The sequence below is a fragment of the Garra rufa genome, chromosome 7 (genome assembly GCF_049309525.1).
Source record: "Garra rufa chromosome 7, GarRuf1.0, whole genome shotgun sequence".
NCBI classification, from domain to species: Eukaryota; Metazoa; Chordata; class Actinopteri; order Cypriniformes; family Cyprinidae; genus Garra; species Garra rufa.
This window is the reverse complement of record NC_133367.1, coordinates 9,564,765-9,578,372: the sequence shown is the minus strand read 5'-3', so window position 1 is coordinate 9,578,372 and position 13,608 is coordinate 9,564,765. Positions and strand designations below refer to the sequence as shown.

The following is a 13,608-nucleotide window of genomic DNA, read 5'->3' as shown; positions in this document are numbered from 1 at the left end:
CGTTTCCAGCCAAACTCATTCCACTCACATACACAAATATGGAAGCTCCTTTCTGCCACAGAATACAAAATACAGAAAGGTAACGGTGATTTCTTTCCTAAAACTTCTGAGTTTACATCTCCCAACGAAACATTTTTCTTCTTAGAATTCTGAATTTACAACTTACAATTCTTTTTAGTTTCCACTTCAGTAAAAAAAAAAAAAATGAATTGCAACTTTTCCATCTCACAATTCAAACTTTTGTCAAGTTGATATTTTGCAATTCTTCTAAATTCTTTGTTTCTCAATTTCCTCAAAGTCATTAATGTTGAAAACTCTACTTGGCTCCTTCAGTACTATACCATCAATGTTAACTCAATTTTTGCAAATTTTGAATGTTTTTCTGAATTCTGATTAAATCTGACTTTTTTTTTTTTAAATGGGTAATTGCACATTTTTAATCTTACAATTCAGATTTGTGTCTTAAATTTCAAGTTTACATTTCACAAAAACTTTTTTCTCTGAATTATGAGTTTACATCATGCAATTCTAGCTTTTTCCAGCAAAATTGAAAAAGTTATTTGCTCTGTGAAGTCGAAATGATGACTTTAAAATTCGTAGTCGAGATAAAAAGCCAAAATTATAACCTAAAAAGTTGAAATGATAAAAAAAAAGTCAATTACAAGATAAAAAGTTGAAATTATGACTCTTTAAATTGAAATTTTTGACTGCAAAAGTCATAACATAAAAAGTTAAACTTACGACTTTAAATTTTGAAATTATGATTGAAGTCATAATTACAAGATTAAAAAGTTGAAATTATAACTTAAAAGGTCGAAATGAGTGTCAAAATTAAGTCAATTACGAGATTAAAAGTTGAAATTAGGACTTGTGAGTCATAATTGAGAGGAAGTCAAATTATGACTAAAAAAATGACTTAAAATGATTTAAAAAAGTTGAAATTAAGTCATAATTATGCCTTAATTTTGAGTTTATGATTTGTGTAATTTATAATTTCAATTTAGTCATAAAAAATTTAATTTATCTCATAATTATGACTTTATTGACTTTATATGTCAAAGTTAGATTAAAAATCAAAATTAGATTAAAAGTCAAGTTACGTCAATTTTGACACTTTGTCATGTAATTATGACTTAAAGTTAAAATGATAAAAAACGTTGAAATTAAGTCATAATTACATGACAAAGTGTCAAAATTGACGTAATTTGACTTTTAATCTAATTTTGATTTTTAATCTAACTTTGACATATAAAGTCAATAAAGTCATAATTATGAGATAAAAAATTTTAAATTATGACTAAATTGAAATTATAAATTACTTAAATCATAAACTCAAAATTAAGGCATAATTATGTCTTACAAAGTCAAAATTATGACTTAAAAAGTTAAAATGAGAGTCAAAATTAAGTTATAATTACAAGATAAAAAATGGAAATTATGACTTAAGCAGAAATGAGATTTAAAAAAGTCAAAATTAAATCAATTACAAGATAAAACATTGAAATTATAACGTACTGTTATAGAAATTATACTTTCAGTCATAATTGAGATAAAAAGTTGAAATTATGACTTACAAAGTCATAACATTGAAATGAGATAAAAAAGGATTTTTAAAGTCAATATTAAGTCAAAATTTAGAAATTAACAATGATTTTATAACACATTAATCACAGAATAGTGGTCTAATAATAAATGGGACATTCTTTTTAACTTAGAATTATGACTTAAGTTATAGTTTAAACTTTTTATCTAATATTTCAACTTTTCATCTCATAATTATGATTTAAGTCACGATTTTGACTTTTTAATCTCGTAATTATGATTTACACGTCATAATTTCAATTTAAGGCATAATGTTTTTCTCACGTGCCGGAAATGGGCTTCCATAGTTTTTCCTACAAAATCGTGAGTTATAAACAAATGTTCAAAATTTTGAAATAATATTTCACAATTTTTTTTTTTCTCAAAGTATTTTATTCTCAAATTCCAAGTTAACATCTCACTTGTTTATATCTTGCATATCTGAGAACAAAAAAAAGTCTGAATTGTGAGATAAGTTGCAATTTTTCCATTTTTTGTCCCATGGCGTAAACAGGCTTCCGTCTTAAAGCACTGAGCGCGAAGAATCGTATGAATATATAAAACTGTACAGCATGATTTGTTATCAAAAGTCCAAAAATGACCCGTCTGGAGCGTCTCAGAAGATCGAAGCAGCACATGGTGTGTTAAAACTCAACGGTGGCAGTGACCTTTGCATTTTTACAGTGGAAGTGTGTCTAAAGTGTGGATGTGATGGAGATGAAACGCTCAGAGGGTTAGCGTGTGTTTTGTGGGACGTGTTAGAGATCTGCACAACACTGCGGCAAAGGTTTAAATTCACATTTACATCATTGCTAATCTAGAAAATACAAAGGGTTCTTTCAAAAGGTTTTAAACGTCAGTCTTTTTAAAAGAGTTCGTATAAAAAAAAGTCCTCAAAATGTACAAAAACAGCGCGTATCAAAAGTGTTGCTCTCCTCCAGTGGTACGAAAGAAAGGCCCTGCTGGTGGAGAAGGCATGTTCAGCAGTGAAAGGCTTGAGTCGAGTCCGTTCCTTCATTTATCGCTCGTTCAGCAGCAGCTCAGTCCAGCAGTAGTTTAGCTTCACGGAGGAAATTCCCTGATATCTTCACTCATTTACAAAATGTCCGTGTTGGTTTTGATGTGGCCAGAGGACGAAAGAAATCAAAAAAAGTGCTTCTCTTCAAGTATGTAAACAAAAACATTAAAAAAACGACCAATTCTCGTCGGCGTTTGGCACGGAGAATCAGATCAGCTGTCGCGTGAAATGTAGGAGAAGTCAAACGGAGGGACAGAAACAGGACGATTGTTCTTCGCCTCTTCATTCCCTCGTCACTCATCAGCATCTGCAAAGAAAAACACCCTTAAATTGACATCTAATTTGTGGACACTTGACAGTTTTTCATCACTAAATGTAACTATATTATCACACACATCTATATATAAAGTTGGATATATAGTAAGGTTGCATATATAGCAAAAAGTAACTATACTATTACGCAGCTCTATATACAAAGTTATATATATATATATATATATATATATATATATATATATATACAGCTGAATATATAAAGTTAGATATATAGTATAGTTGAATAAAATATCGCAGCTGAATATATAAAGTAGGATATATAGCAAAATGTAAAGTTGCAGAGCTCTATAAAGTTAGATATTTAATATGGTTGGATATATAGCAAAATGTACTGTTATCGCACAGCTCTATATATAAAGTTGGACATATACTTGGATATATAGCAAAATGTAAACTATTATTGCACAGGTCTATATATTATAGTTGGATATATAGCACAAACAAACTATTATGGCATTGCTCTATGTATAAAGTTAGACATACTTGGATATATAATAAAATATAAACTTATTGCACCGGTCTGTATATAAAATTGGATATATAGTATAGTTAAATATATAACTAAATTTAATATATATAATAGCTTTATGCAAAATGTTGTACATATAATATAGTTGGATATATATAACAATATGTTGACGATTATCTCTATAACGTTGGATATATATTACAGGATATATAGCAAAATGTAAACTATTATCTCAGATAAAGTTGGAAATATATTATAATTGGATATAAAACACAAAGTAAACTATTATGGCATAGCTCTATATATAAAGTTGGATATATAGTATAGTTGAATATATAGCTAAATTTTATATATTATAGCTTTGTATATAAAGTTGTACATAGTTGGATATATAACAAAATGTAAACTATTGCAAAGGTCTATATATAAAGTTGGATATATATTATATTTGGATATATAGCAAAATGTGAACTATTATGGCACAGCTCTATATATAATGTTTATATATATATATTATATTTGGATATATAACACAATGTGAACTATTATGGCACAGCTCTATATATAAAGTTGGATACAGTGTTGGGTAAGTTACTTTAAAAAAGTAATTAATTACTAATTACTAATTACTTCATCAATGTTGTATTTAAAATACTTATCTAATTACTGTGTCTAAAAAGTAACTTAAATACTCAATAAGTAATTTAACTAAATACTTCTTAAAATCCCTATAAACCTTGAGTGGACAAAAAAATAGAAATTAAACTCTTTAAATAATAGATAATTAAATAAAACATGAGTCAAACATTAAATAGTTTAGCATTTTAGCTTTTTTAATAATCTATATTACATTCTATGAAAACATTCTATAATAATAAACTTTTTTGTAAGAAATGTAACCTTCTTTCGGTAAGAAACACAATTCCAGAATAACAAAAAATATATATTATTCTTAAGAAACTTAAGAAAAGTTAAACATGACATGTATCAACCTGTAAACGTGAAACTTAATTTAAAACAATGAGTTCAATAAATGTTTTACTTTATTTAAACAAATCTAAAATGTTATTTAGAATTTCAAGGAGCTTTTATAATACTATCCAATATTTTAATATTTAAAACATTTGACCATTTTTGTAATCATGTAATGTGTTTCCACAAAGTGAACTGTAACCTTGCTCATTCAGACACTTTTCTGCGCTCCGAAGTAAAATCAAGTTTTGCCTGTTTAGCAGGAGTTACCGCAGTTTTATCCGTCGAATATGAAGGATCACACAGAAGTGTTCGTCTATGCTGTAGGTCAGGTGCTTTAGTACTCGTGCTATTGACAGCGCAGCGGCCGATAGTTTTTTCTCCCCAGGACATAGCTTACATATTACTGTAATGTTCTTGTCTGCTTGTTTCAGAAAACTGAAGTAATGGGCATATTTCCATTTCGCAAAACAGCCACTCGCTTCAGCCGAGTCCAACATCCCCTTTAAGAATACCATAGGAGTATGCAGCAAACTTGCGCGAAATCACGTGCACCTGCACTTCAACGATTTTAAAGCGGCAGAGTTTACTTTCACATTTAGAAGATTAATTAATCAAATTAAATAATGATATTCAGCGAGTTTAATTATTTTACAGTGTAACGCAAGTACATTAAACGTAACTGTAATTAAAATACTTAAAAATGAACAGTAATCAGTTACTCTACTTTTTCAGTGGAAAAGTATTTTAATTACAGTAACGCGTTACTTAGTAACGCGTTACACCCAACACTGGTTGGATATATATTATATTTGGATATATAGCACAATGTGAACTATTATGGCACAGCTCTATATATAAAGTTGGATATATATTATATTTGGATATATAGCACAATGTGAACTATTATGGCACAGCTCTATATATAAAGTTGGATATCTAGTACAGTTGGATATATAGCAAAATGTGAACTATTATGGCACAGCTCTATATATAAAGTTGGATATATATTATATTTGGATATATAGCACAATGTGAACTATTATGGCACAGCTCTATATATAAAGTTGGATATATATTATATTTGGATATATAGCACAATGTGAACTATTATGGCACAGCTCTATATATAAAGTTGGATATATATTATATTTGGATATATAGCACAATGTGAACTATTATGGCACAGCTCTATATATAAAGTTGGATATATATTATATTTGGATATATAGCACAATGTGAACTATTATGGCACAGCTCTATATATAAAGTTGGATATCTAGTACAGTTGGATATATAGCAAAATGTAAACAATTATTGCACAGGTCTATATATAAAGTTGGATATATATTAAATTTGGATATATAGCACAATGTGAACTATTATGGCACAGCTCTATATATAAAGTTGGATATCTAGTACAGTTGGATATATAGCAAAATGTACTGCACAGGTCTATATATAAAGTTGGATATATATTATAGTTGGATATATAGCAAAATGTAAACTATTGCACAGGTCTATATATAAAGTTGGATATATATTATAGTTGGATATATAGCAAAATGTAAACTATTGCACAGCTCTATATATAAAGTTGGATATCTAGTACAGTTGGATATATAGTATAGTTGGATATATAGCAAAATGTAAACTATTGCACAGGTCTATATATAAAGTTGGATATATATTATTGTTGGATATAACAAAATGTAAACTATTATTGCACAGTTCTATATAAAAGTTGGATATATAGTATAGTTGGATATATAGCACAATGTAAAAATATATATATATTATCTCATAGCTTTATATATAAAGTTGTACATATAATATAGTTGGATATAACAATATGTTAACTATTATCTCTATATATAAAGTTGGGTATATAATATAGTTAAATATATATAGCAATATGTAAACTATTACCACACAGGTCTATATAGAAAGATGGATATCTAGTACAGTTGGATATATAGCAAAATGTAAACAATTATTGCACAGGTCTATATATAAAGTTGGATATATATTAAATTTGGATATATAGCACAATGTGAACTATTATGGCACAGCTCTATATATAAAGTTGGATATCTAGTACAGTTGGATATATAGCAAAATGTACTGCACAGGTCTATATATAAAGTTGGATATATATTATAGTTGGATATATAGCAAAATGTAAACTATTGCACAGGTCTATATATAAAGTTGGATATATATTATAGTTGGATATATAGCAAAATGTAAACTATTGCACAGGTCTATATATAAAGTTGGATATATATTATAGTTGGATATATAGCAAAATGTAAACTATTGCACAGGTCTATATATAAAGTTGGATATATATTATTGTTGGATATATAACTATAATATATATTATAGCTTTATGTATAAAGTTGTACATATAATATAGTTAGATATAACAATATGTTGACAATTATCTCTATATAAAGTTGGATATATACTGCAGTTGGATATATAGCAAAATGTAAACTATTATCTCAGATAAAGTGGGAAATATATTATAATTGGATATAAAACACAAAGTAAACTATTATGGCATAGCTCTATATATAAAGTTGGATATATAGTATAGTTGAATATATAGCTAAATGTAATCTATATTATCTCAGTTTTATATATAAAGTTGGATATATAGTACAGTTGAATATATAGCTACATTTAATATATATTATAGCTTTGTATATAAAGTTGTACATAGTTGGATATGTAACAAAATGTAAACTATTGCACAGGTCTATGTATAAAGTTGGATATATATTATATTTGGATACATAGCACAATGTAAACAATTATTGCACAGCTCTATATATAAAGTTGGATATCTAGTACAGTTGGATATATAGTATAGTTGGATATATAGCAAAATGTAAACTATTGCACAGGTCTATATATAAAGTTGGATATATAGTATAGTTGAATATATAGATAAATGTAAAATATATATATATTATCTCATAGCTTTATATATAAAGTTGTACATATAATATAGTTGGATATAACAATATGTTAACTATTATCTCTATATAAAGTTGGGCATATAATATAGTTAAATATATATAGCAATATGTAAACTATTACCACACAGGTCTATATAAAGTTGGATATATAGTATAGTTGGATATAAAGCAAAACGTTACTATATTTTTGTACAATATATACTATGTAGCAAATCCTAATCGCAAAATCTAACTATATTATCACCCGTCTAACATGCTAAACTATAAGCTATAAAAATATTCTAATGCTGTAGACACTGTTATCATTATGATTTTCCATTATAAATGTGATAGTAAGGTCAGTGGACGTCAATCACTCACTCGGATTCGGACGAGTCGTTGTCCAGCATTTGCGTCAGTCCACTCACGGACGCCCCGTTCAGATGATCCCGCCTAGCCACGCCCCCTTGGCCCTCATTGGAGGATGGTCCCCGTGAGGAGGCGGAGTCTCCCGACAGCTGGTTGTGAATGCGGTTGATGGTGTTCCTCTCAGCGATGGGCGACAACTGCTTCTTCTTCAGGATTCCTGCGCATCACGACAACATCAAAATGTACTTGGAACTAGTTATAGTTACAATTAGTCATCATTATAGTTAGAACATAGTTTGCTCATTCACCTTTATGCGGCTGCACGCTGCTGTTTGGCAAACTGGGCAGCAGCAGCAGCAGGTTTTCTGTCCCATGATCCTCTGCTCTGTCCTCTGGTTTGGACAGTGCCTCCACCTTCAGACGCTCGTCTGCTGCTCCTTTCTCATCCTCCCACACATCTAACGGACAGAGAGAGGCACATCAGACACGCACTGAACGATCAGCGGAGTCACGTGAACCTCCGGATGTCTTACGGTGAGGTTTGTTGGAGCCGCTGGTGGCCAGATTCTCCCAGCATTCCTCCTGCGGGAACTCGCCCTCGTCTTCCTCGCTGTCGGACGAGTGTGTGGACGCGTACGAGCCGCTCTGATCGTCCTCCAGCTCTGAGAGATCGCTGTCAGAGTCTGAGTCCTGATCTACACACACAAAGGCTAAAGTGAGTTCACTGTGAGACATATATATATATCTATATTCACATGTGTGTGTGTTTACCGTCTATCTGCTCTTTGTCTTTGAAGAGTGTGTTGTGTTCACTCAGACTCAGGTGACTGCTGTTCATATCGTCTCTGAAACAAAGCCAAACAAAACAAGTCTTATTTTCATGGGAAAATATCTAGAAATATTATCAGTTAATGTAAATGTAATTGTGATGGTGATGATCAGTGTTGGGGATAATGCATTACAAGTAACGCAAGTTACATGATAATATGTGACCCTGGACCACAAAACCAGTCATAAGGTTAAATTTTACAAAACTGAGATATATACATCATATGAAAGCTCAATGAATAAGCTTTCTATTGACGTATGGTTTGTTAGGATAGGACAATATTTGGCCGAGATACATCTATTTGAAAATCTAGAATCTGATGCAGCAAAAAAATCTAAATACTGAGAAAATCATCTTTAAAGTTGTCCAAATTAAGTTCTTAATGCATATTACTAATCAAATTTATAGTCGGAACTTTACAAAATATCTTCATGGAACATGAGCTTTACTTAATTTCCTAATGATTTTTGGTATAAAAGAAAAATCAATAATTTTGACCCATACAATGTATTTTTGGCTATTGCTACAAATATACCCCAGCGACTTCAGACTGGTTTTGTGCTCCAGGGTCACATTACTTTTTCCAAGTAACTAGAGCTAGTGCTAAGTAACGCATTACTTTTGACAAGAAAATATCTGAGTTACTTTTCCCCTCATTTATTGATTAAAAGCTCTCCTGTCCCCATGTTGAGAGAAATTGTAAGATGTTACTCTAGTTCTAGAATAAATGTGAACATGCATTACTTCATCTCACTCACTAAAAAACAGATCCAGTGTTCTTCAAAATAAACAAAAACAGTCAAATTCAATGCAAACCTGGCATAATTAAATATGTTAAATAATAGAAATATCTTTTATGTATTCAATCCTATTTTATTAAGCGATGTCTTTGCTGCCGACCTTCGATGATCCAATTCATCCATACTAATGAGCAAAAATTACTCAAGATAATCTAACATTTGTTTTCCTTTTTTTATTGCTGAAGAGTTGACATTTGTTCTGCGGTCTACTGTACAGACGTCAATTTACTTTTCTCTAAGTCTGAGGCTTTTGCTGTAATAAGGCTTTTACATTTGACAAAAATACAACTTTTTATATTAAAACAAACAAGCAAACCCTGCCCAGATTTAAAAAGTAACGCAAAAGTAACGAAACGCATTACTTTCCATAAAAAGTAACGAAGTAACTCTTTTTTGAAGAGTTACAATTTTGTAATGCATTCCTCTTAAAAGTAAAAACGATTTTGATCACATGATTATGATTATGATTATGATTATGATGGTGTGTTTGTACCGGAGGCTGAAGGGCATGTAGTTCTGATGTGTTTTGCTGCTCTGGGTTCCGTTCAGAGACACGCTCGACTCGGCGAACGGCAGATGATACAGACGCCCGTCCACAAAATTACTGCTACAGATAAACGCCTGATGGACAGACAAAGAGACGGGGGAATTAGCATTTACAAAAAACACTGAACAAAATAAAAACAATAAACAGAAGTTTGCAAAAGAACGAAAACTTGTTCTTAGACTCACGGATGGTTTGGACTTGATCATGTGAGCGGGTCGTTTCTTGCTGCAGCAGTAGCGCATGGCGTCTCTCGCTTCTTTATTAAACACCACTCGGAAGAAGAAAATAAACGGCCCCTGAAACACAAACACATACGCGATCACATCAGAGTCCAGCGCTGTTTTAGTCTACTAACCAGCAAACAGAACGTTCTGGGAACGTTCCCATATGGTTCCCATTTGGTTATTTTTTTCCGAGAACCTTTCCAGAATGTTCCCTGTAGGTTCTCTTTTTAATAACCTATAAAGAACGTTCCCAGCAGGTTATTTTTTGTTTTAATTTTGTAACCTAAAAAGAACCTTCCCAGAACGTTCCCTGCAGGTTATTTTTAGTAGTCATTACCATGTAAACTAATTAAAACTTCGCAGATGACTCTGATTTTTCTAATGTTGAAATGGATTTTTTTTTTCATCATAAACAAACTAGAATCTCATGTCCGAAATGAGCTTTTAATAAATGACATCAAAGTGGTCAAACCGTATTATAATGATCATATAATTTAAATTTTATAGCTAAAATAAGCCAAGGTTACGAGTCTGAAAATCAAATTATAAACACTGTTTATTTCTTCATTCCATCACGCGCTTTCTCCTGTTTTCAACAAAGCGGCACACTTGCGTAATTAAAAAAATAACGGTCATTTCGTTTTACTGAATAAAGTTCGTTGATTGATCCCTTTAATGGATAATTACTTATAACTAATATATATACGAGAGTAAATATTGTTTTTTTAGGGATATTTGACATGTCTTATTGAAGAAAACAATGTTAACAGAGACGTTTTCGTTTAGTGACCAAAAGAGGGAAGCACATCATCGTTAATTCAGCGGTAAGAAACGAAGGTAATATTATCCTGGTTAAAGTCAAATAAATGTTATTCGTTTTTAATGTCTGTAAAAAAATTAAATACACATTTTTAAAATCGAATGTTGAAGTCATGTTATTTGGTGCTTTAATAAACAAAATCTGGGTCGTTTTATGGTATAGTACTTCTACATCTTACATTAACGAAATCTAACATAGTATAGGATAATTCAGTCTTAATGCTCCTTATGATGGATCCTTCCATGCCGCTTACTCCGGGACACGGGAGTGCTGACGTGCAGAAGCGGTACTGGAGAAAAGAGGTTAGGAGAACGTTCTGGGAACCATCAGAGAACTTTCAGGGAACCTTCTAGGCACATAAATAGAATGTTCCCTGTTGGATAGGCAGGAAAGTTTTCTTTACGTGAATAGAATGTTCTTTTAGGTTAGGGGAACATTCTGGGAACCTACTGGGAAAGTTCTTAGAACGTTGCGGGAACATTCCTCTAACCTTAAGGTAACGTTCTATTTACGTAAAGAAAACTTTCCTGGCTAACCAATAGGAAACCAAAAACTAACGTTTCCAGAATGTTCTGGGAACCAAAAAACTAACGTTCCCAGAATGTTCTGGGAACCAAAAAAAAACTAACGTTCCCAGAATGTTCTGGGAACCAAAAACTAACGTTCCCAGAATGTTCTGGGAACCAAAAAAACTAACGTTCCCAGAATGTTCTGGGAACCAAAAAACTAACATTCCCAGAATGTTCTGGGAACCAAAAACTAACGTTCCCAGGATGTTCTGGGAACCAAAAAATAACGTTCCCAGAATGTTCTGGGAACCAAAAACTAACGTTTCCAGAATGTTCTGGGAACCAAAAAACTAACGTTCCCAGAATGTTCTGGGAACAAAGAAACTAACGTTCCCAGAATGTTCTGGGAACAAAAAAAAACTAACGTTCCCAGAATGTTCTGGGAACCAAAAACTAACGTTCCCAGAATGTTCTGGGAACCAAAAACTAACTTTCCCAGAATGTTCTGGGAACCAAAAACTAACTTTCCCAGAATGTTCTGGGAACCAAAAACTAACGTTCCCAGAATGTTCTGGAGAATGTTCTGGGAACCAAAAACTAACGTTTCCAGAATGTTCTGGAGAATGTTCTGGGAACCAAAAACTAACGTTCCCAGAATGTTCTGGGAACCAAAAACTAACGTTCCCAGAATTTTCTAGGAACCAAAAACTAACTTTCCCAGAATGTTCTGGGAACCAAAAACTAACTTTCCCAGAATGTTCTGGGAACCAAAAACTAACGTTCCCAGAATGTTCTGGGAACCAAAAACTAACGTTCCCAGAATGTTCTGGGAACCAAAAACTAACGTTTCCAGAATGTTCTGGAGAATGTTCTGGGAACCAAAAACTAACGTTCCCAGAATGTTCTGGGAACCAAAAACTAACTTTCCCAGAATGTTCTGGGAACCAAAAACTAACTTTCCCAGAATGTTCTGGAGAATGTTCTGGGAACCAAAAACTAACGTTCCCAGAATGTTCTGGAGAATGTTCTGGGAACCAAAAAACTAACGTTCCCAGAATGTTCTGGGAACCAAAAACTAACGTTCCCAGAATGTTCTGGGAACCAAAAACTAACGTTTCCAGAATGTTCTGGAGAATGTTCTGGGAACCAAAAACTAACGTTTCCAGAATGTTCTGGAGAATGTTCTGGGAACCAAAAACTAACGTTCCCAGAATGTTCTGGGAACCAAAAACTAACGTTCCCAGAATGTTCTGGGAACCAAAAACTAACTTTCCCAGAATGTTCTGGGAACCAAAAACTAACTTTCCCAGAATGTTCTGGAGAATGTTCTGGGAACCAAAAACTAACGTTCCCAGAATGTTCTGGGAACCAAAAACTAACGTTCCCAGAAGGTTCTGGGAACCAAAAACTAACGTTCCCAGAATGTTCTGGGAACCAAAAACTAACTTTCCCAGAATGTTCTGGAGAATGTTCTGGGAACCAAAAACTAACGTTCCCAGAATGTTCTGGGAACCAAAAACTAACGTTCCCAGAAGGTTCTGGGAACCAAAAACTAACGTTCCCAGAATGTTCTGGAGAATGTTCTGGGAACCAAAAACTAACGTTTCCAGAATGTTCTGGAGAATGTTCTGGGAACCAAAAACTAACGTTTCCAGAATGTTCTGGAGAATGTTCTGGGAACCAAAAACTAACGTTCCCAGAATGTTCTGGGAACCAAAAACTAACGTTCCCAGAATGTTCTGGGAACCAAAAACTAACGTTCCCAGAATGTTCTGGGAACCAAAAACAAACGTTCCCAGAATATTCTGGGAACCAAAAACTGACGTTCCCAGAATATTCTGGGAACCAAAAACTAACGTTTCCAGAATATTCTGGGAACCAAAAACTAACGTTTCCAGAATGTTCTGGGAACCAAAAACTAACGTTCCCAGAATGTTCTGGGAACCAAAAATTGTTATCTGGGTAAGTGGTTGACATGAGCAGTACCTGAACACAGCAGAATCCAGCGAACAGATAGTGGAAGATAATCATATCGCTGTTGACCGACAGCAGCGCCAGCAGACACGTCACCGTCACCAGGAACAACACGGCACACGCCGTCCGCAGACCCGCCCTACACACACACACACACACACACACGCTTTAGCAAACACACTACAAACACACAA

At 32.7% G+C, this 13,608-nt stretch overlaps 1 protein-coding gene across 1 annotated transcript in view; it reads right to left on the bottom strand.

Annotated features, from left to right (window-relative positions):
• Positions 1-1,610: 1,610 nt before the first annotated feature.
• celsr2 (cadherin, EGF LAG seven-pass G-type receptor 2) overlaps positions 1,611-13,608 on the bottom strand; it is a 71,913-nt gene continuing 59,915 nt past the window's right edge. Inside the window, exons 27-34 of the mRNA XM_073844329.1 lie at positions 13,427-13,553; positions 10,073-10,183; positions 9,834-9,961; positions 8,483-8,556; positions 8,245-8,406; positions 8,020-8,169; positions 7,724-7,928; positions 1,611-2,906 (exon numbers count right to left, since the gene is read on the bottom strand). Coding sequence (XP_073700430.1) covers positions 2,900-2,906; positions 7,724-7,928; positions 8,020-8,169; positions 8,245-8,406; positions 8,483-8,556; positions 9,834-9,961; positions 10,073-10,183; positions 13,427-13,553 — 964 coding nt within the window. The 3' untranslated portion in view covers positions 1,611-2,899. The remainder of the gene's footprint in view (positions 2,907-7,723; positions 7,929-8,019; positions 8,170-8,244; positions 8,407-8,482; positions 8,557-9,833; positions 9,962-10,072; positions 10,184-13,426; positions 13,554-13,608) is intronic.